Source organism: Tamandua tetradactyla, chromosome 12 (assembly GCF_023851605.1).
Source record: "Tamandua tetradactyla isolate mTamTet1 chromosome 12, mTamTet1.pri, whole genome shotgun sequence".
NCBI classification, from domain to species: Eukaryota; Metazoa; Chordata; class Mammalia; order Pilosa; family Myrmecophagidae; genus Tamandua; species Tamandua tetradactyla.
In genome coordinates, this window is record NC_135338.1 from 4589346 (window position 1) to 4614478 (window position 25133).

General features: G+C 35.6%; 1 protein-coding gene across 4 annotated transcripts in view; it reads left to right on the forward strand.

Moving 5' to 3' along the window:
• C12H14orf39 (chromosome 12 C14orf39 homolog) overlaps window positions 1-4318 on the forward strand; it is a 46853-nt gene extending 42535 nt beyond the window's left edge. For 3 of the 4 annotated variants that reach the window (XM_077122463.1, XM_077122465.1, XM_077122466.1), the window contains exon 18: window positions 2961-4317. In XM_077122463.1, the coding sequence (XP_076978578.1) occupies window positions 2961-3157 (197 nt within the window). In that variant the 3' untranslated portion in view covers window positions 3158-4317. Of the gene's footprint in view, window positions 1-2960 lie in introns of all 4 variants that reach the window. The other variant, XM_077122464.1, reaches the window with a different exon arrangement.
• Window positions 4319-25133: the final 20815 nt, after the last annotated feature.

Sequence of the window (25133 nt, forward strand, 5' to 3'; positions counted from 1 at the left end):
ATGTTAGGTAGTTCCCTAAACAACAGTTGTTATGGGTTGAATTGGCAGTTAGACTTGCAAGTTGTAATAGACTTTTAATCTAATACTCCGTTTATGTAGATGTATAGAACGGTACAGAATAGAAATTAATAGCAGGTATACCATCTTTAACTTATCAAGAGACCTATCAGCTAAGTATAAGCTTTCTTTTGGCACGTCACTCATCTGAGGCATTTAAGGCTGTTAAGGTCACTTTGACATAGAAAAGCTGCAGTCTCATTTTCCAATCAGGCTTTTATACTATTGTAATTATGAGGTCCAAGGCCTGTATGCTAACTCACAGGTTCTCTAATTCAAGTGCAGTCCCGCATAGCAGACAAGGCAGTGACAACAATCCATTTTAGCTTAACTGTATTTTCTAAGAAAACAGTGCTGTGAGAAGTCATTTCCCCAGGCAAGCTTGGATCAGCTCAAGTTTAATGTTAATTTTTTACTTGAATGTAATGATAGATGCTGGAAGAAAAGTAAAGAAGAAATAGGGCAATAGGAAGTACTTGGGTTGGAAAGGAAGTCAGGAAATGCTCTACTAAAAGGTAGCATTTCTGCAGAGACCCGAAGGAGATGTGAATACAACTTACAGAGTAAAGTGTTCTAAGCAGAGGGTGCAAAGGCCTTGAGATGGGAGCATTCTCAGCATATTTATTGAACAGCAGGTAAATTGGTATACTTGAAATGCAGTAAGGAAGGGGAAACTGTAGGAAATTAAAGCAGAGAAGTTGGCAGGGGTGCCAGTCATATAGGGTCTTGTAGGCCATAAGGACTTTGGGTGTTTTTTCTTCTGAGTGAGATGGGCAGTCATTGAGGGTTTTGACTGAAGGACTGAAAGGATCTGACACATTTCAAAAGAATTTCTCTGGCTACTATATGAAGAACAGACTATATGGAACAAGGATGAAAGCACGGACAATGATGAGGAAATAATAGTAATAATCCAGTTGAGAATTGATGGTAGCTAGAATGGTGGCAATGGAGGTGATGAGTACAGGTCAGATTTGGTGTATGAAGTTTTCTGAATGCAGAGTTGGAAGACAATTGGAATTTAGAGAATCTGAAATTCAGTGGAGTGAAGACAAATTTTTGGAATTGTCATAATGATATTTAATGCTATAAGACTGAATGGAGTCTACTGATTGTAGACATACTTTAAAGATACGCAATCCAAAATTTTAAATCTATTTACATTCTCTTTTTTTGATACTCATTCACTTAACATTTCTTCACTTCTGTTCTTTCAAATATTGTAATATAGGTGATAAAATTCCTAACGTCTCACACTGACTTTCCTCCTGAACTCTAGGACCTAATTTCTGGTTGTGTAATTGAATTCTCTTTTTATCTAGGATATCTGTTGACATTAACAACTCAGCATATCTCAAATCTAACTTGTTCTCCTTTTGATGTCCCTAATGGTATTTTGTATTATTCTCACTGTCAAGATTCAAAACATTAGTGATAAAAATATAATTAACTCCTTATTGTGTCTGTGACCACATTCAACTAGTCATCAAATTTTATCAATTTTCTCTTTGAAATATTTATTTCTAATTCTTCTCTGTTTTCATTGGTATCACTGTATTTCAAATTCTAATAGCCATTTACTTGGGCTATAGTTATTTTCCTTTGTTTAAGTTTTGTGGACATGTACTGAAGTCAGGGGAAGTGAAGTGAGAAAGGGAGAGAAGTCATGTATGCATACAGTAATCAGTCCGTCCATCCTCTGATTACCCATCCACCCACCCATCATCCATCAATCCATCCATCCATCCATCCATCCATAATCCTACTGTTGGTTGGCTCAGTTCTATTATTAGGGTTAAATAATTAAAATATTTAAAAATACATGAAAATTTTAAAAGCAGCACAAAGTAGATTCTTATGCTTAATGTACTAATTAAATATGTTCTCTATAAAAGAAGTAGAAATGCTGTAAAAGACTTGTTTCAAATAAGTCTGGTTTTATTACTTAATTGATTTAAAATTATAATTAATATGTTGAAAATTTTTTCTATTTATAGTTTTATATATTATGAATGAAATACAAAATTTTTACTAATGGCAATTCTGGGAATCATGAATCAAAAATTTTTATCTATAAAGATTATTTTTAAAATTCTTTTTAAAACTATAGAATTCTTTTCACTGATCTGCCAGTTTTTGTGAAAAGTGCCATAAACAGTATATTGTAGTTGATAAATAATATTTGGTTGATTTATGCACTGTCTCTCAGATCCATTATTTTTTTCTCCATTCTTACTGTTATGTAGTAGGTAAAATCAGAATTCTATCCGCTCTTTCCTGGACAGTTGCCATTTTTTCCCTTTCTGTTTTCCTCACTTCTAAACACTCTCTTGTCCCAGCTTTTCTACTCATTCCTTCTTGAGTAATCCTTCTAAAACACAATTCAAGTCACGTCACGGATCTGCTTGAAAACCTTTAATGGCATTCTGTTACCTATCAAATGAAGTCCAGATTCTGTAGTTGAACATTCGGTAATGTTTACAAGCTCATCTTCAGTAATTCCCTTTTATATCCCTTTATTATTTCTCAGTGCTTCTGCCAAGTAGAATAAATTTCTGTTACCTTAATATTTCCATGCATGCCTATTTTTGTACCTCTGTACTATTTTCTCCATTTGGGGTATTCTACTCTACTTTCTACCTTATATGCTTGTTCTCTATATACATTTTCTATCCTTAAGTTCAAATTCTTTGAAAGTAGCGTTTAAGTTTGAGTCTGTTTTAACCTTTCATAGTACCCAGGACAGTACCTTGCACTTAAAAGGAATATGGTTAAATATTTGTTAAATAAAGATAAGTGATTCAGTGTTACTCTTTTTTGTATATGATATACTGTAATTCTGCAGATAATGTAAACTTTAAATAATGTGAATAACATGATATTATAATATTTATCTTCCTCAGGAAGCTTATTTGGGAAACCTGAAGAAGATGCTTTTACATTTTCTTTTCCATCAAATTCTTCAACTCACACATTTGGAGCTGGAAAAGATGATTTTAGTTTTCCATTTTCATTTGAACAGGATCAAAACTCAGCACATTCTTCCTCTTTAAAAGGTTTTTCATCTTCCCAAAGTACAACACAATTTACTTTTTTTTGAACTACTAATTTCTTGAAGTATTTTACTGCTTTATAATTCTCTAGAGCATAAATTTTCATCATTATTGAAAACATTTTATTTTGTTGATTAAAACAATAATGGGTTACCATAGTAACATTATTTGATTATATTTATTTAAATATTTAAAGAAATTAAACCTGTAATCTAATTTTATTTTTATTTCTAGCTTTAATTAATTATTTATTTTAATTTTGATTTGTAAACCATATTGAAGCAGAACTTGTATCAATTTTAATAGAATTTGATGTTATTAATCTTTGTTGTGAATATCAAGCCAGATTCTCCTCAGAACCTAAGCTTCATTCTTGTAGTATTTTAAGTGCTTTGAAAAGAACAAACGTTCTTTCAGGTCATCAGGAGACCTTTAAGTGATAGCTGTGCAGAATTTTTGCTGAAGTTAACTTCAGCTTCTAAAAAATTTAAAAATTGCTAGGATTTACTTATGTTTCATTGTTGTAGTAAATGGAGTGGTACTACAGTATAATAATCTCAGTGAGTTTATGCTTAAGTAAAGTCTGTGTTATTTTCTTCTAATACAACAAGTGGCAAACACAGGGGTTATTCTGCAATCGTTTAATGGCAGGAAATTCATTGTGAAGGGCTAAAGTAATTTCAGAAAAATGAATTGTATTAATGGCGATACTGTTTATCATTTTCTTGCTTAAACCTTTTTTTCTCTCTTTACGTAAACCTTTTTTGAAGAACATTTAAAATATTGTATTGTCTTCAACAAAATTTCACCTTTATATTTTTATGCAGTATTTGCTGACAGTACATAGCTTCAATGAAGTTATTTAAAATTTGATGAAATTGTATAAACATTTTACTCAATATCTTTGTATAGTGTGTTTTAAATTAGTTGTATTAGGTTATCATGTAATAAAGAATCTGACTTCATTTTTTAATGTTTATCTGCTGTCAGCTTTCCAGTTTTACCCCTTTCTCTTATTGGCTGGGCAAGCTAATAGGAAAGCTCAGGCGTTCCCTCTTTTGATGTCTTGTTCATACCGTGCAGAGGAACTCTCAACCCAGCCCTTAACCACCATAAAAACCCCAAGCCAGACTCCTTTCTCTGCTCTCTTAGACCATTTTAGGACCAACTCAAGAGGTCTGTCCTGCAGTCCACAGAAAATCCCATTCTGTGAGTACTGAGTATTTTCATATCCTGTTGATTTTGTCTGACGTCATCGGTCTCAACATCTGAACTGAATTTGGGGTGAGGGTCCATCTTGCCTTTGAAGCACAGCCATAACATATCACAATTTAAATTAAATCAAGCTTTCTCAAAGACATTTAAGATCATTTGAAAAGATGGTCTAGTTAATGATACAAAGAAGTTAAGAAAATTTTATACTGTGTAAAAAATTAACTACTTGTTGAAAGATGAAAATTTCATTTAAAAAGCTGGAAATTTTTTTCATATCAAGTATTTATTTTGATTTGACCCTGTGACTGAATTGGGTAGTGTGAGTCCTCCAACTTTTAAAAATTGTTTTAATCTCGTCAACAATAGCGTTGGGAAAACTAGATATCCACATGCAAAAAGAATGAATTTGGACTCCTGCCTCACACCATATACAAAGATTAACTCAAAGTGGATCAAATACCTGAATGTAAGAGAATAAATGATAAAATTCTTAGAAGAAAACATGGGGAAAAAATTCATAACCTTGGATGTATCAATGGATTTTTATGTATGCCACCAAAACACAAGCAACAAAGGAATGATAAACAAATTGGACTTCATCAACATTTAAAACTCTTGTGCATCAAAAGATACTATCAAGAAAGTGAAGAGATAATTTACATAATTGGAGAAAATTTGTAAATCATATATATCTGATAAGAATCTAGGATCCAAAATGTAAAAAGAACTTTTACAGCTCAGCCACAAAAGATATCCTAATTCAAAAATGGGTAGAAGACATTTTTAAATAGATATTTCTCCTAAGAAGATAAAATATACTCAACATCATTAGTCATAAGGGATCTGCAAATCAAACCACATTATACTATTTCAACTCATTAGGATGGCTCTAAGTTTCAAAAGCTGTAGTAGTCAAAACAGCCCAAGGATATTGGACCCTTAGACCAATAGAATCAAATTGAAAGTTCACAAATCAAGCCCACAATTATGGCCAACTTATTTTTTAAAACATATTTTATAGTGAAATATAAAACAATAAATCTCAAAGTACATTTTGAAATTTTAGTTATAGAACCGATTTCGAAGTTTGATATTGGTTATAGTTCCAGAGTTTCAGGTTTTTCCTTCTGGCTTCTCCTAGACACTGGAGACTAAAAAATATCAGTGTAGTGATCCAGTAGGCATACTCATTTGTTAAATCTTAACTTCACTGTTTTAACTCCCCCTTCTTTGATCCTTCTCCCAGTCTTTAGCGATACTTGGGTTATGCCCATTCTAGCTTTTTTCATGTTGAAATGGGGTGTCAACAATATATGGAATAGGAAGATGGAACTGGTTGATGTTCTTGGAGAGACTGGCACCTCTGACTTTCATGACTTACGTGGCTTAGGAACCATCTGAAGATTTTAGGTTTCTGAAACATAAACTTAGTGTGTGCAGCTTTTGTAGGATATCATATAGAGGCCTGGATGTTAACAGGAATGATGTTGTCTGGGGATTGGCAAACCATGGCAATTAGCATATCTAGCTGATGCTTGCATAAGAGTAGCCTCCAGAATAGCCTCTTGACTGTATTTGAACTCTCATTATTAAATAAATACATTATTTTATTACATTTCTTTTCTCCATTTTGGTCAGGAAGGCATTGTTGATCCCATGGTGCCAGGGCAAGTCTCTTCCCTGGGAGTCATATCACATGTTGCCAGGGAGATTCACACCCCTGGATGTAATGCCCCATGGAGGGGGGAGGGTAGGCAAGACAGGCCACATCTGAGCAACAAAAGAGGTTCTCTGGAAGTAGCTCTTAGGCATAATTATAGGTAGGCTTAGCTTCCCTGCTACAGAAATAAGTTTCCTAAGAGCAAGCCTTGAAATCAAGGGCTTGCATGTCAAGAATGTTTATGCCAAGAATGTTTATATGCTTGTTTGTCATTTACAATAAAAATTTAAAAATTAAAAAAAAGAAGATTAAGGGCTTGATCTATTAACTCGGAAGTCTCTAGTGTTTGAGAGAGTATCAGGGGCTTCCCCAGGTGGGAAAATTTCATAGCTCCATATTTTTTCCCCAGTTCCACAAGGGATTTTGCCATCACTTTTTAATTATCTGCCCAACATACTCTAGGTTATATCCAGATATTACTTTCAGCTATACAGAATTACAAACCATAGTTCCCATTCTGGGTTCCATGTGTTTGGGTTGTTTAAATGAACTGTCTAGATAGGTTATTTTAGATTGTGTGCTACAGAAAATTTAGGTTTTGGACAAAATAAAACTCCATTTTGTCTCATACAGTGGGCAAAGTTCTAAAATACAGATTCTGTTATCCTTTACCTCGTGTTCTGTTTTACCTCAGTTCCAACAAGATTGGCTTCATTCGTATCTGTAATTGAAGGCTGGTATATTTTTCGGTTTCATTAACAGTTGTATGTAGCAAATGCTACACTCTGAGCTGCAGTAATCCAACTCTCAGTCTTAGGTTTCACACAGGTGCCCAAAGTTCCAGGGGAATACCAGGTTATACACATACAGCACGTATAGCACAGCATCTCAGAATCTAGAAACAGCACTTAAAGCTCAGAAACAAATGTGACTACTATAAAAGCTTACAATTTAGGCCCCAATTTTCTTATAAGTGTTTTCTAAAAGAAACCATTATTTGTCCTTTTGTTTCCGGCTTATTTTGCACCACATAATGTCCTCAAGTTTCCTTCACCTCATTGCATATCTCGTGACTTTTTTCCTTCCTATGGCCGTACAATATTCTGTCATATGGAGAGACCACAGTTCACCTTTCTGCTTCTGCTTCTCAGTCATTGTACCCGTTGGCCACTTTCCATCCATGGGGCATCATGGATAATGTCCACAATAAAGAAACAATCCATGTCTCACAGTATCCTCATTTAGTTGTACAATCATCATCACACTCAATTTTAGACAAACTTCATTGCTCCAAAAAGAAAATAGATAAACACACCCTCACCAAAGAAAAAAATCCCAAACTCCCCTTAACTCATCTCTCCCCACCCAATTATTTACCCCTAGTATTGCTGTGGTACTAATGATGTCTTCCTGTTTAAACATAGGCCATAGCATGTGTTTTCGTTTGTTAAATGCTTCCAGAATGTAACATACCAGAAATGGGATGGCTTTTAAAAAGGGAATTTATTGTTACACATTTACAGTTCTAATGACATAAAAATACCCAAACTAAGGCATCCAGAGAAAGATACCTTGACTCAAGAAAGGCTGATGTCTATCACATGGGAAGGCACATGGCCAGCATTTGCTGATCCTTGTTCCGGGTTCTGTTGCTTCCAGCTTCTAATGCCAGTGGTTTCCTCTCTAAGTGTCTGTTGGCCTTCACTTGGCTCCTCCAAGACACGCTCTGGGTTCTGGCTTCCTTAGAAGGCACACAGGAAGGCACATGGCTATGCCTGTTGCACTCTGCATCTCCAAGCATCCATGTCTAAGTGTCTGCTCTCTCCGTCAGCACTCCAAGCATAAAATGCCTGTGTCTCTGAAGCAACTGTGTTTTCCCAAGATGTCTCCCTTTTAAAGGACTCCAGTAAACTGATCAAGACCTACCTTGAAGGAGTCACATCTCCATCTAATCAAAAGGTCATGGTCACAATTGAGGTGGTCAGTCTCCATGGAAACAATCTAACCAAAAGTTTCCACTTGACAATGTTGAATAAGGATTAAAGGACATGACTCTTCTGGGGTACACAGTGCTTTCAATCCAGCACAGCATGCAATATTAGTTTCTCCCCTATATCTCTCTGTAATTGACTCTTGTCCAAGATTTATACCTTTGAAGTAGTTCATGCAAGAGCTATTTATTTATATTTATAGTGTTAGTTGGTGAGCTACATGGCTCTGCAACCCCTTTCAATCATATTCACCTTCAATATGGCAGTATTACTTATAAACCTACTAAAAAACTACCGTCACTTCTATCCATTCCCACGCATTTAAGTTCAAACTCATTAGGTAACCGTTAGCCTATCTCTGGCTTCTGTGTATCTCTAGGTCCCCTATATTCTGCATTATAAGACTCTGAGTTTACCTTTACCAGGACCATATTAGCGAAACCATACACTATCCTTTTGTGTCTGGCTTATTTCACTCAGCATAATGTCCTCAAGATTCATCTGTGTTGTCATAGGCCTCAGGACCTCATTTAATCTTAACTGTTGCATAATATTCCATCATATGTGTACACCACATTTTGTTTATCCACTCATTTGTTGGTGGGCACTTTCATCTTCTGGCAATCGAAAATAATGCCGCTATGAACATCGGTGTGCAAATGTCTGTTAATGTCACTATTTTCACATACTGAGTAATCGTGTTGCCAGGTTCTAGGGCAACTTGATATTTAATTTCTGAGGGATTGCCAAACTCTTCCACAGTAACTGCACCACCAGCAGTGAAAGAGTGTTCCAATTTTCTACGTCCTCTCCAATATTTGTGGTTTCTTGTTTGTATAATAGCAGCCATTCTTATAGGTGTGAGATGATATCTCATTGTAGTCTTGATCTGCATTTCCCTGATAATCTAATGAAAGTGAGCAACTCTTGGAGCTTTTTAGCCATCTGTATTTGCTCTTCAGAAAAATGTCTATTCATATATTTAGTCCATTTTATAATTGGGTTGTTTGTTCTTTTATTGTTGACTTGTATGATTTCTTTATATATACAGGATATCAAACATTTTCTGATGTATAATTTCCATTGAGTTGGCTGCCTCTTCACCTTTTTGGCAAAGTCCTTTGAGGCACAGAAGCATTTGATTTTGAGGAGTTCCAGTTTATCTGTTTTTTTTTTCTTTCATTGCTTATGCTTTGAGTGTAAAGTTTAAGAAGCTACCTCTTATTACTAGGTCTTAAAAATGTTTCCCTACATTTTCTTCTAGGAGTTTTATTTACCAGCTCTTATATTTGGTCTTTGATTCACTGTGGGTTAATTTTTGTATAGGGTATAAAGTAGGGGTCCTCTTTGATTCTTTGGGATGGTGATATCCACTTCTCCCAGGCCCATTTATTGGAGACTATTCTGTTCCAGTTCAGTGGAATTGTGGGCCTTGTCAAACATCAACCATAGATTTGGTGATCTAGTTCTGCACTCTCAATTCAATTCCATTGATTAATATGTCTATCTTTGTATCAGTACCATGCTGTTTTGACTACTGTGGCTTTATAATTAACTTTAAAATCAGGAATGTTAGTCCTTCTATTTTGTTCTCTTTTTTTTTAAAGGGTATTTTTAGCTATTCTAGGTCTCTTTCTTTTCCAAACAAATTTGATAGCTAGCTTATCAAAGTCTTCAAAGAAGCTTGTTGAAATTTTGATTGTTATTGCATTGAATCTGTAGATCAATCTGCGTAGAATTGACATCTTAACTACACTTAACCTTTCTATCCATAAGCAGTGAATGTCTTTCTACCTATTTAGATGTTTGATTTCTTTTAGCAGTGTTTTGTAGTTTTCTGTGTACAAGTCCTTTACATCCCTGGTTAAGTTTATTCCTAGATACTTGAGTCTTTTAGCCGCTATTTTGCATGGAGTTTTTTCCTTAATTTTCTCTTCAGTTAGGTTATTACTGGTGTATAGAAACATTACTGATTTTTGGACATTAATCTTGTTATCCAGCCACCGTGCTGAATTTGTTTAACTTACATAGCTTTGTTGTAGATTTCTCAGGATTTTCCAAGTACAGAACCATTTCATCTGCAAATAATGAAAGTTTTTCCAATTTGGGTGCCTTTCATTTCTTTTTCTTGCCTCATTGCTCTAGCTAGAACTTCTAGCACAATGTTGAATGATAGTGGTGACTGTGGGCATCCTTGTCTTGTTCCTGATCTTAGGAGGTAGGCTTTCAGTCTCTCACCATTAAGTATGATCTTGTCTGTGGGTTTTTCATATATGTCCTTTATCTTATGAGGAAGTTTCTTTGATTCCTAACTTTTGAAGTGCTTTTACCAGAAAAGAATGCTGAATTTTGTTGAATGCTTTTTCAGCATCAATCAAAATGGTCATGTGATTGTTCCCTTTTGATTTGTTAATGTGTTGTATTACAATGATTCATTTTCTTGTGTTGAACTGACCTTGTATGCCTGGTATAAGCCCCACTTGGTCGTGGTGTATAATTCTTTTAATGTGTCATTGGATTTGATTTGCAAGCATTGGGTTGAGAATTTTTGCACCTATATTCATTAGGAAGATTGGCCTGTAGTTTTCCTTTCTTGTGACATCTTTATCCAGTTTTGGTATTTAGAGTAATGTTAGCATCATAAAATAGGTAGTATTCCTTTCTCCTCAAATTTTTTGGGAAGAGTTTGAGCAGGTTCGGTTCATTCATTTTGGAATGTTTGGTAAAATTCCCTTGAGAAGCCAACTGGCCCTGGGCTTTTCTTCATAGGAAAATGTTTGATGACTGATTGAATCTTTATTTGTGATTGATTTGTTGAGATTTTGTTCTAGAGTCAGTGAAGGTTTTTCATGTGTTTCTAGGAATTTATCTGTTTCATCTGTGTTGTCTAGTTTATGGGCATATAGTTCTTCATAGTAACCTCTTTTGATTTCTTTTGTTTCTGCAGTGTCCATGGTAATAGCATATTGTCTCATTTCTGATTTTATTTATTTGCATCCTCTCTTTTTTTTTTTCTTTGTCAGCCTAGCTAGTGGTCCATTGATTTTATTGATTTCTTCAAAGAACCAACTTTAGGCTTTATTGATTTGTTGTTGCTGTTTCTCATTTAATTTATTTCTGCTTTAATCTTTGTTATTTTTCTTCATCTATTGCTTTGGGATTCTTTTCTTTTCTTTCTCTGGTTCCTCCAGGTGAACAGTTAAACCTCCGTTTTTGCTCTTTCTTCCTTTTAAATATAGGCATTTAGGTCAGTAACTTTCCCTCTCAGCACTGCCTTTGCTACACATCCCATAAGTTCTGATATGTTGCACTGTCATTTTCATTCATTTCCAGACATTTACCAATTTCTCTAGTAATTTCTTCTTTGACCCACTGTTTGTTTAAGAGTGTGTTATTTAATCCATATATTTGTGAAAGTTCTGGTTTTTGGTTGTTATTGATTTCCAGCTTCATTCTACCCTGGTCAGAGAAAGTGTCTGAATAATATCAGTCTTTTAAAATTTATTAAGACCTGTTTTGTGCCACAGCATATGCTCTATCCTGGAGAGTGTTCTATAAGCACTAGAGAAGAATATATATCCTGGTATTTGGGGGGTTAACAATCTATGTGTCTGTAAGATCTAATTCATTTATCACATAGCTTAGGTTCTCTATTTCCTTACTGAACCTCTGTCTGGTCCTACCTATAATGAATAGTTTATATTGAAGTCTTCCACTATTGTTGAAACGTTCATTATTCCCTTCAGTTTTGCCAATGTTTGCCTCCTGTACTTTGGAGCTCCTTGATTGGGAGCAGAAACACTTATGATTGTTATTTTTTTCTTGGTGAATTGTCCCTTTTATTAATATGTAGTATCCTTTCTTGTCTCTTATGACATCTTTACACTTAAAGTCTGTTTTGTCTGATATTAGTATTGCTACTTCTACTTCCTTTTGGCTACAGCTTGCATGGGACATCTTTTTCCATCCTTTCCTTTCAATCTATTTGTATCCTTGGGTCTAAGATGAGTCTCTTGTAAGAGCCATATAGATGGATCAAACTTTTACAATATATTCTGCCAATATGTATCTTTTAATTGATGAGTTTAGTCCATTAACATTCAAAGTTGTTTAAAAATATTTTTATTGAGGGTGGTGCAATGGTGGCTCAGTGGTAGAGTTCTCGCCTGCCATGCCAGAGACCCGGATTCAATTCCCAGAGCCTGCCTATGCAAAATATATATATATATATATATAATTTTATAAATAAATATAAATATTTTAATATATATTATTGATATATATTTATACATATAAAATATATATTTATATATAATTATATATTATATATAATTATATAATTATATATATAATTTTATAAATAAATGTAAATATTTTTAATATATATATATTATTGATAAAACCTTACAAACATACAAGCATTCATAACATACAAACATCCCATACATGGTGTACAGTCAATGGCTCCTAATATCCTCACATAATTGTGTATTTATCACCATGATCAATTTTCGAACAGAAAAGACAAATTAAAAAGAAGAAACTCATATATACCATACCCCTTAGCCCCCCCTTTCATTGACCACTAGTATTTTCATCTATCCAATTTAATTTAACCTTTGTCCCCCCATTATTTGTTTATTTTTATATGTATTTTTTACTCATCTGTCTATGTTCTAGAAAAAAGGAGCATCAGACACAAGGTTTTCACAATCACACAGTCATATTGCAAAAGGCATATCATTATACAATCATCTTCAAGAAACAAAGCTACTGGAACACAGCTCTGCAGTTTCAGGTACTTCCTCTAGCCACACCAGTACACCATAAACTAAAAAGAGATATCTACATAATGCATAAGAATAACCTCCAGGGTAACCTCTCAATTCTGTTTGAAATTTCTCAATCACTGACACTATTTTTTCTCATTTCTCTCTTCCCCCTTTTAGTCAAGATTTTCTCAAGGCCTTGATGATGGGTCCCGGCTTATCTCGGGATTTCTGTCCCATGTGGCCAAGGAGATTTACACCCTTGGGAGTCATGTCCCAAGTAGGTGGGGGAGGGCAGGAGTTCACTTTCCATGTCAGCTTAGACTGAGAGGCCACATCTGAGCAACAAAAGTTCTCTGGGGGTGACTTTTAGACCTAATTTTAAGTGGGCTTAGCCTGTCCTTTGCAGGAATAAGTTTCATAGGGGTGACCCCCAAGATCGAGGGCTCAGCCTATTGATTTGGTTGTCCCCACTGCTTGGGAGAATATCAGAAATTTTCCAAATGGGGAAGTTGAATATTTCTCCTTTCTCCCTATTCTCCCAAGGGGATTTTAAAAATACTTCTTTATTCATTGTCCAAATCTCTCTGGGATTTATTAGGGCATCACACTAACCTGGAAAAACCAACAAAATCTCATGCCCTATTCAAGATTCCATGTACTTATGGTGTTCAATTAAACTGACCAAACAAGTTAAATTAGGAAATGCACTACCCAAAATATAAATTTTGCACTAAATAAGCATCTCTCCCTTTAGTCTCACACAGAAGCTGAAGTTTTAAAATATGGACGATATCATTCTTTACTCAGTCTTCTGATATACCTTAGTCCTATCCAGGTTAGCTTCATTCATATCTTTATTTGATGTCTGATCACTTTTTCAACTTTTTAAACAGTATCTGTATGTGGTACTACTGACTTTCATAGCTTCGCAGCTCTAACTCTGAGTCTCAAGTGTCACATGAACACCTGAAGTTTCTGTCTCCCTCACTTTTGAGGGACAACTTTGCTGGACAAAAAATTCTTGTCCAGAAGTCTTTTTCTTTCAGAATCTTGAATATCTCATACCACTGCCTTCCTGCTTTCATGGTGCCTATTGAGTTATTCAAGCTTAGTCTTATGTGGCTTTCCTTGTATGTGGTGAGTCTCTTTTCTCTTCTGCCTTCAGGACTTTTTGCTTCTCTTCAGCATTTAACAGTGTAATTAATATGTGTCTTGGAGTGGGTCTATTTGGGTTTATACTATTTGGGGTTTGTGGGGATTCTTTGATTTACATAGTTATCTTTTTTATAAGGGTTGAGAAGTTCCCCCCATTATCTCCTCAACTAATCTCCCTAGCCCTTCACTCTTTTCTTCTTCTGGGACACTTATCATTCTTATATCTAAGTGCTTCGTATTGTCCATCCTTTCCCTGAGATTCAATTCTGATTTTCCCATCTTTTTTCTTTCCGTTTGTTATTTTGTGCATTGTGTTCTGTCGTCCTGTCCTCTAGGTTGATTATTCTTTCTTCTGCCTCTTCAAATCTGCTGTTGTGTGTCTCAAGTATATTTTTAATTTGGTCTGCAGTGTCTTTCATCTCTGTTCTGTCTTCTGTTTTTCTTTTTATTCTTTCAAATTCTTTATGCTCTTCTAGTGTCTTCTTGATATCCTTCATTGGCCAACCCATTGAATTTATTTATGAGATTTGTATGAATGTCTTTGATTATATGTTCCAAATTCTGTGTCTCCTCTGGTGTTTTAATTTTGTCATTTGTCTGGGCCATATCTTTCTACATCTTCATGTGGTTTATGATTTCTTACTGACTTAGAGGCATTTGATTATCTTGATAAAGTTATTTTGAAAGTTGATTTCCCTCACTCATTTAAGCATTTGTATTTGCTTGGGTTTACATTGAAGATTTCCTTTTGCACTTGGTTCATCAGTAATTTCTCACCAAACCAAGGCCTTGATCTCATGCAGGAGATGCAACCCTACAGAAGGTCTGTTGAAAGCTAGGCAGACAGCTGCACTTTACACATCTTCCCTGAAAATGGCACTCTTGGGTCAACTTTTCCCCTCAAGCCCACCTCTCCCTGACTGTGGCAGCCAGCTGAGCCAGATGTAGACCCAGTGCATGCTCAAAGCCACCAGCTGTAGGGCTGATGGGTGGTCTGTATGTTCCTTGGTGGAGAATCCACTTGTGGGCCCAATGAGTCTGGAAGTCTTCCTGCTCCCACCTTGAGCTCTGGGACTATTTCAACTCCCTCTCCCTTCAGACAACAAAGAAGTGCCTGGTGATGTGGTACAGCTTGGCTCGCTTCCTGAGCTGTATCATGCATGTCTGAGGGCTCCAGGCCTCTGTGAGGAAAGTGAAGTAGTAGCAGGAGCCAATGAGTCTATTTTCCGGGCTAGTTATCAAACTGGTTCCACCCACTCTGCAGCTTCCTCTCCTCCCCAAAGAGTGCCCCCAGTTTCTGTCATAAACCAGGTGCCCACAGTGGCCTGCCTCAGGGATCAGGGGCAGGCACTCTGCACCATCCAGAAAATCTTTGTGTGCAGGCTGGCTAAGTTTGCTGACCTTAGTTTCCCATGAAAACTCCTGGTTGTTGGGCTAATAGGGAAAATCTCCCAAGCTAGCTGCAGAGGCAGGCAGGAATGCAGGAGCATCCTGCACCTTTGGAACCTGCTCCTTATTGCATACCACCGCTTACTCCAGGTAGAGTCATGACCAAGCAACTCACCCTGTTCTCTCTGTCCCAATTTCTTTTCTTTTTCATCCAAGATTGCCCTATGTAGTGTAGAAGACCCTCTCTGGTCACTCACACCCTGGAATTTCTGTCCTAGTCATCTTTTTTTGTCACTTCTCTAGTTTTTCCATGGAGCAGGAGTGAAATCAGCCTATCCTATTCTGCCATCTTCCTTGCCAGCTGATTTTCTACAAGGTGGGGGAGCCACTCAATTGGGAAAGAATAGTCTCTTCAACAAATGGTGTTGGGAAAACTGGGTCTCCAAATGCAAAGGAATGAAGGTGCACCCCTTCTTCATACAATATACAAAAATCAACTAAATGGATCAAAGATCTAAATATAAGAAAGAACTATCAAACTTTTAGAAGAAAGCATAGGGAAGTGTGTTCAAGACACCATCATGTTAGGTAATGGTTTCTTAGAATTTGCATTCAAACCACAAGTAAAAAAAAGATAAATAGGATCTTATAAAAATTTAAAATTTTCTGTATCTCAAAGAAATTTATCATGACAGTAAAAGAGAAGCCTCTATAGTGAGACAAAATATTTGGAAGCCACATATTCAATAACAGTTTAATATCCAGAATAGATGCAGAACTCTTACAACTAAAAAGCAAGAAGACAACATCCCAATAAAAGAATGGGCAAAAGACTTGACATCGCTCCAAAGGAGACATACAAATGCCAAAAAACACATGAAAAGATGCTCAACATCATTAGCCATTAGGGAAATGCAAATAAAAAAGCCACAATGAGATACAATTTCACACCTACTAGAATGGCTACTTTTTTAAAAAAGGAAAATTACAAGTGCTGGGTAGGTGGAGGTATGGGAATAGTCATTATTTTGGATGGGAATATAAAATGGTGCAGCAACTAGAAGGCATTTTGGCAATTTCTCAGGAAGTTAAGTACAGAGATATGATATGATCCAGTAATATCATGTCTAGGTGTATGCCCCAAAGAATTGAAAGCAGGAATTCAAGCAGATATTTGCATACTGATGTTCACAGTGACATTATACACAATTACCCAAAAGATAGACAAAATATGGTATAATAAATGGAATATAATGGAACATCATAATGGAATCTTTTTGAGCCACAAAAAGAAAGAAGTTCTGATAAATGTGAAAACATATTGAGTGAAATAAGCCAGACAGAAAAGGACAAATATTGGATTATCGCTGATAAGAAACAATTAGAATAAACAAACTTCTAGTGTCAGAAACTAGAATACAGATTACTAGGAGCCAGGGTAGTGGTAGGGAATGGGGAGTTAATACTTAAATTGTGCCGAGTCTCTATTTCAGTTTATAGAAAAGTTTGGGCAATTGATGATGGTGATGGTAGCATAACATTGTGAACGCAACTAACAACACTGAATTATATATTTGAATGTGGTTAAAGGAGGGAATTTTAGGTTGTATTTATGTTACTAGAATAAACATTTAAAAAACCATAGATGTCATACATATGACTGCATAACACAAACAGTAAGATAAACCATGGATTAACAGTCCATATATAAAAATGTTCTTTTTCTCATCCAAATAAAAAAATGTACTTTTTATCAGTTGTAACAAATGTATTATATGAATGTAGAGTGTTAATAATAGGATGACATTGAACTCTGTATTTAATGCATGATTTTTCTGTAAATCTACCACTTCTCTAATGAAAAAAAATTTTTTAATACAGAAAATAGGAGACTACTGGGCAAGAGGTTGGGGTAGGGAGCTCCAGGTTCCAGTCCTTCCATGGAAACAGCTATTAAACAGGGAGGAACTCTCTGAAATAATTACTTTGAAACTCCAGAGGCCAGAAGAACACTGTACAGGTTCCAGGGAAAAGTGAGAGGAAGAGGATGATAACTCACAGTAAAGAACATAAATTGCTGCAGCTATGGCGTCCATTCCCCATTCAGGTGGCAGGCCTCTGTGAAGTCCAGTCCTGGCGATCTGCTGCTGACAGAAATGGACTTATGAACCTCCTCCCCTAAGAAGAGGGGTGTCCACGGCAATCACTGATCATGGCATTTGATTAGTAAATTCAAATGACTGGATCCCAGCTCTGAGCACAGCTATTATTTCGACCCACCCCAGACAAAGGTGGTGGCTGCCATTGTTTCTACCCTCCCCAAATAGGGGAGGAGGCGGTGGAGAGTTAAAGATGCAGGAATTCCTCAGGAGTGTGAGGAAAGTTACCTAAAGGGATGCATTTGCTAGGCAGACCAGGAAAAGTTCAACTCTGGGGAGCTGTCAGAGATGTTTTGAGCATGCTTCCTGACCCTCTCCACAAGACATGTTGGAGCTGGTCTACTCCTCTTCATGGGTCAATGATCCTGTATTAACTTGGAAAGACCAACTTGGGAAAGTACTCCCTGGGGTGAGTTTCCTCCCAGAATTTGCCCTGCAAGCAAGAACAGCATGAGACTATGAAAGGAGTGTAAAAATTATAGATGTGGACAGTCTGGGACAAGACCTGTGGCTTCAGATACCCAGGAGAGGGAGGTCTGTCCTCTGGGAAGCAGAGGGGGCAACCAAATTCCTGTAAACAAGGAAACTCCAAAACAATTACCAAGCAATAACCTAGGACAAGACAGAAGCCCATTAAGAAAGGGGAAAAACCTGTTTGCATTCATCTTGGGCAGACCTTTCTAATAAGAAACCTGAAATTCAAGAAAATCTCTGTCTTATAACCACCTGGTTACAAAGCCAGAAAAGAGACATCCCAGGGAGTAAATCCCAGAGTTAACATTTAAACATATTAAAATGTACAGTGTAGAAAAAGTCAAACAAATAAGAAATGATGACCCATCCAAAGGAAGAGGATAAAAACCAGGATGTGGGTATGCTTAACAAAGCCTTTTAAAAATGAACTTTAAAATACTTAAGGAAATGAAGGAAAATGCAGAGAAAGAACTACAGGATTTCAGAAAAACAATGGTCGACTGATATGAGAGTCTAAATAAAGAGACAGAAAATTTTAAAAAGAATGAAACAGAACTACTGGAGTTGAACACCACACTAACTGAAATGAAAACTACTCAGGAAGGTTTCAAGCACCGAATGGAGCTGGCAGAAGAAAGAATCAGCAACACTTAAAATGAATCAGGCTGAGGAACAGAAAGAAAAAAATAGTGGAAATGAAAATAGCCTAAGACAGCTATGGAACTACTTCTTAATTCCTACCAGTGCCAGATAAAGATAGCACAAGAAAAAAAATAAAATAAAATAACCACAAACCAAAAGCTCTTATGAACATAGATGCAAATATACTAGCAAACCTAATCCAACAGCATATTAAATGAATTATACACCATAATCAAGAAGAATCTATCCCTGGTACTCAAGGTTGGTTCAACATAAGAAACTCATTTAATGTAATATACCACATTAGAAGAATGAAGAAAGAAACTCACGTGATCATCTCAATTGATGCAGAAAAGTCATTTAATAAAAAACAGCATCCTTTCTTGACAAAAATATTTAGAACACTAGGAATAGAAGGAAACTTGCTCAACGGGGAAAGGGTATAATAGCTAGCATCCTACTTAACAGTGAAAAACTGGAAGCTTTCTCTCTAAGATCAGAAAGAAGACAGAGACCGACTATTACCACTGTTATTCAACATTGTATTGGAAGTTCTAACCAGAGCAATTAGGCAAGAAAAAAAATAAAAGGAAAGGAAGAAATAAACCTTTTCCTTATTTGCAGATTTAATGATTCTTTAAACAGAAAATCCTGAAAAACCCACAACCAAGTTCCTAGAGCTAATGAATGCAGCAAAATGGTGGGGTACAAGATTAACACCCCCAAAATCAGTAGTTTTTCTATCTACAGACAATAAACAATTGGAATAAGAAATCAAGAACAAAAGTTCATTTACAATAGCAAAAGACTCAAATATCTAGAATAAATCTAACCAATGATGTAAAGGATTTTTACAGAGTACTACAAAACATTGCTAAAAACGTCAAAGAATACCTGAATAAATGGAAAGACATTCCATGTTCATGGATTGGAAAACCAAACTTCATTAAGATGCTACCCAAAGCAATTTATAGATTCAATGTAATCCCAATCAAATTCTAACAACCTCTGCAGAAATGAAAAATCCCATCATCAAATATATATGGTAGCATAAGGGGCCCCAAATGGCCCTTTGAAAAAGAAGAATGAAGTTGTAGGACTCACATGTCCTATTTAAAAACAGTAGTCAAAACAGTATGGCACTGGCACAAGGACAGACATACAGACCGTTGGGATAGAATTGAGAATTCAGAAATCAACCCTCACATTTATGGTCTACTGATTTTTGAAAAAGGTATCAAAGGCACCTGAATTGAGAAAAAGTCTCTTCGTCAAATGGTGTGGGAAAACTAGATCTCAGTTTGCAAATAAAAGAACCCCTATCTCATGTTTTATATTATAATTAACTAAAAATGGATAAAGACCTATATAGAGAGCTAAAACTATCAAACTCCTAGAATAAAATGTATAGAAGCATCTTTAGGGCCTTGTGTTAGGCAATGGTTTCTTATACTTTACACCTAGAGCATAAGCAATAAAAGAAGTAATGGATAAACAGGACCTTAGCAAAACAAACAAACAAACAAAAACAACTTTTGCCCCTCAAAGGACTTGATCATGAAAATAAAATGACAACCTACACAATAGGAGAAAATATTTGGAAACCACATATGTGATAAAGGATTAATAGCCAAAATATATAAAGACATCTTTCAACTTAACAACAAAAAGAAAAAAAAAACCTCAATTAAAACAGACATCTCTCCAAAGAAGATAAAAAAAATTACTGAAAGCGCACAAAACGATGTCTAACATCATTAGCCATCAGAGGAATGCAAATCAAAGCCACGAGATACTATTTTATACCAATTAGAATGCTACTATTAAAAAATAACAGAAAATGACAAGTGTTGGAGAGAATGCAGAGAAATGGAAACAATTATTCATTGCTGGTGGCAATGTAAAATAGTGCCGCTACTGTGGAAGACGATTCTGTGGCTCCTCAGAAAGCTATGTGTAGAACAACCATATGACCTGACTATCTCACTACTAAGTTTATATCCAAAAGAATTGAAAAGAGGGGCTCAATTAGATATTTGCACACCAAGGTTTATAGTGGCATTATTCACTATTGCCAAAAGATGAAAGCAACCCTTGTATCCACCAACCAAGGAGTGGAAAAACAAAATGTGTCATATATATACAATGGGATGTTATACAGCTGTAAAAGGGAATGGAGTCCTGATAGATGTGAAAGCATGGATAAATCTTGAAGACATCATGTTCAGTGAAATAAGCCAGACACAAAAGGATAATTATTGTATGATGACACTGATTTTTTAAACAATTTTTAAATTAAAAAATATGACAACAGAGAAACACAAACATTCATATGATCATTCCATTCTACATATATAATCAGTAATTCACAATATCATCACATAGTTGCATGTTCATTATCATGATCATTTCTTAGAACATTTGCATCAATTCAGAAAGAGAAATAAAAAGACAACAGAAAAAAATTCATACATACCATATCCCTTACCACTCCCTTTCTTTTTTTAATTTATTTATTTTTTATTTATGATACATAAACACATACATTCTTATCATATGATCATTCTGTTCTTGTTATATAATCAATAACTCACACTATCATCACATAGTTGCATATTCATCATCTTGATCATTTCTTAGAACATCTGCATCAATTCAGGAAAAGCAATAAAAAGAAGACAGAAAAAAGTTCATACATACCATACCCCTTATCCCTCCCCTTCACTGATCACCAGCATTTCAATCTACTAAATTTATTTTAAATTTGTTCCCCCTATTATTTTTTTATTTTTAATCCATATGTTTTGTCTGTTGATAAGGTAGACAAACGGAGCATCAGACACAAGGCTCTCACAACCACACAGTCCTACTGAGACAGCCATATCATCATACATTCATCTTCAAAAAACATGGCCACCAGAGCACAGCTCCATATTTTCAGGCAGTTCCCTCCAGCCTCTCCATTACACCTTAACTAAAAAGGTGATATCTGTTTAATGTGTAAGAATAACCTCTCAGCCATTGACACTTTATTTTGTCTCATTTCACTGTTCCCCGTTTTGGTCGTGAACGCTTTCTCAATCCCTTGATGCTGAGTCCCAGCTCATTCTAGGATTTCTGTCCCACATTGCCAGAAAGGTTTACATCCCTGGGAGTCATGTCCCATGTAGAGAGGGGGAGGGCAGTGAGCTTGCTTGCTGTGTCGGCCAAGAGAGAGAGGCCACATCTGAGCAACAGAAGAGGTTCTCTTGGGGGTGACTCTTAGGCCTAATTTTAAGTAGGCTTAGTCTATCCTTTGCAGGATTGTTTCATGTGAATAAACCCCAAGATTGGAGGCTTGGCCTATTGCTTTGGTTGTCCCCACTGCCTGTGAGAATATCAAGAATTCTCCACTTGGGGAAGTTGCATTTCCCCCATTCTCACCATTCCCCCTAGGGGACTCTACAAATACTTCCATATTCACTGTTCAAATCACTCTGGGATTTATCTGGGCATCTCTCTGGACAAACATACAAAATCTCATGCCCTACACAAGGTTCCAAGTACTATGGTGTTTGATTAAGCTGTCCACATAAGTTATATTAGGAAATGCACTAGTCAAAATATAAATTTTGTAGCAAATAAACATTTTTTTACTTGATGACACTGATTTTTGAAAGAATTAGAATAAGCAAACCCATAGAATTAGAATCTAGAATATTGATAGCAGGGGATGAGGTGGAGATAAGGAATGGAAATGTAAAGCTTAAAACGTACAGGGTTCCTATTTGGAATGATGGAAGTGTTCTGGTGGTGGTGATGGTAGCACAACATTGTGAACACAATAGCACTGAAATATATATCTGAAATATAATAAAAGGGGGAATGTTAGACTGTATATATGGTAATAGGATAAAAAAAATAATCCTGGAACTACACTACACAAATGGTGAGCACTGAATTAAACCATGGGCTTTAATTAATAGTACAATTATAAAAATGTACTCTCAGTGATTGTAACAAATGCTCCACACCAATGCAGGATGTTGGTGGTGAGGTGGTATATGGAAAACCTGTATTTTATGTTTGATTTCCTATAAGCCCACACCTTCTCTAATAAAGGACAAAAGACACAAAAAGTAAGTGTTGGAGAAGATATGAAGAAATTGGGATTCTTGTACATTGCTTTAGGGATGTAAAATTTTGCAGCTGCTGTGGAAAACAATTTGGCAGTTCCTCAAAAAGTTTGTGGCTCAGCAATTCCACTTCTAGGTATATACCCCAAATAATTAAAAACAGGTATTCAAAAAATACTTGCATTTGAGTGTTCACAGCACTATTTACAATAACCCAAAGCTGGAAACAACTCAAATATCCATCAGCTAATTAACTGATAAACAATATGTGGACAGCCATACAATGATCCTAATTAAAAGGAACGAAGTGTAATGAAAAGGAATGAAATGATACATGCTACAATATTAGTGAACCTTAAAATATTATGCTAAGTAAATGAAGTCAGACAGAATAGGTCTCATACTGTATGATTCCTTTTATATGAAATGTCAAGAAAACATAAAGACATGGAAACAAAAGTACAGATTGGTGGTTGCCAGATACTGGGAAAAGGGAGGAATAGATAGTGATTACTTAATAGATATAGGATTCTCTTTTGAGGTGATGATGATTTTGTGGAATTAGTTAGAGGTGATGGTTGTAAAACAATGTAAATGTACTGAATGAAATTTTAGTGTACACTTAAAAAATTTTACTTTTATATTGGGTGAATTTCACCTCAACAACAAAAAAGTGTTTTGTTTTTATTTTTATTTTTAAAAAAAGTCTTTTAACTCTTCTAATTCCTTTGCCTTTCACATATATTTTGGAATCAGTTTGTTGTTCTCTGATGGGGATTTTCATTGGGATTATGTTGGATCTATAGATTCAACATCTTAAAATTTTGGAGTTTTCTAATCCATGAGCATGGTATATTTCTCCATTTATTTATGTATTCCTAGATTTCTTTCAAAGTATTTTGTTGTTTTCATAATACAGATCCTGAACATATCCTTTTAGATTTATACCTAATTCTTTTTTTTTTTCTTTTGGCACTGTTGTAAATGATATGGTGCTTTTCTTTTAAATTTTGAATGCCAACTGTCAATTGCTAGTATATACAAATGCAACTGCTTTTTTTTTGTTTGTTTGTTTTTTCCATATTGACCTTATATCTAAATTAGGTGAAACTCAACAGTTCTAGATTTTTGTAGATTCTGTGGAATTTCCTTACAGGGCAATTTTAATACAAACTCCTTTTATTCTTTTTTCTTGCCTTATTTTTGGTGAAGATTTCCAAAAGGATGTTGAGTAGGGGTGGGGAGAGAGAACATCTTCGCTGCATACCTGGTTTTAGGGGAAAGCATTCAGTCTTTCACCATTATGTATGATGTTAACTGTGGGTTGTTTTGTAGACTCTCTTTGTCATGGTAATAAAGCTCACTTTTATTCCTATTTTACTGAGAATTTTAAATATGAATTGCTCTTAAATTTTATTAAATTCTTTTCCTCTATCCATTGATATGATCATATTGTTCTTCCTTTTTAGTCTGATAATAAAGTGAGTTAAGTTTTGTGCTGGTTTGAAAGGATGTATGTCTCCTAGAAAAGCCATGTTTTAATCAAAATCCCATTTCATAAAGGTAGAATAATCCCTATTCAATACTGTATGTTTGCAACTGTAATCAGATCATCTCCCTGGAGATGTGATTTAATCAAGAGTGGTTGTTAAGCTGGATTAGGTGACGACATGTCTCCACCCATTTGGGTGGGTCTTGGTAAGTTTCTGGAGTCCTATAAAAGAGGAAACATTTTGGAGAATGAAGAAGATTCAGAGAGAGCAGAGAATGCTGCAGCACTATAAAGCAGAGAACTCATGAGCCAGTGACCTTTGGAAATGAAGAAGGAAAACGCCTCCGGGGGAGCTTCATGAAACCAGAAGCCGGGTGAGAAAACTAGCAGATGATGCCGTGTTCGCCCTGTGCCCTTCCAGCTGAGAGAGAACCCCTGATTGTGTTCACCATGTGCCTTCTCACTTGAGAAAGCAACCCTGAACTTCATTGGCCTTCTTGAATCAAGGTATCTTTTCCTGGATGCCTTAGATTGGACATTTCTACAGACTTGTTTTAATTGGGACATCTTCTCGGCCTTAGAACTGTAAACTTTCAACTTATTAAATTCCCCTTTTTAAAAGCTGTTCTGTTTCTAGTATATTGCATTCCAGCTGCTAGTAGACTAGAACATATTTACTGATTAAAAATGTTGAACTAGCCTTGCATTCCTAGAATAAACCATGATGTATTTCCTTCTTACATATTACTGGGTTCAATTCACTAATATTTTCTTGAGGATCTTTGTGTTTATATTCATGAGAAATTATGACTTGTAGTTTTCTTTTCTTCTATTGTCTTTGGTATTGGTGGCTTCACAAAATGAATTAGGAAGTTTTCTTCTGCTTCTATTTTTTGGAAGAGATTGTGTAGATTGATATTTTTTTTCCCTTGTATGTTTGGGACATCTTAACAGTGATG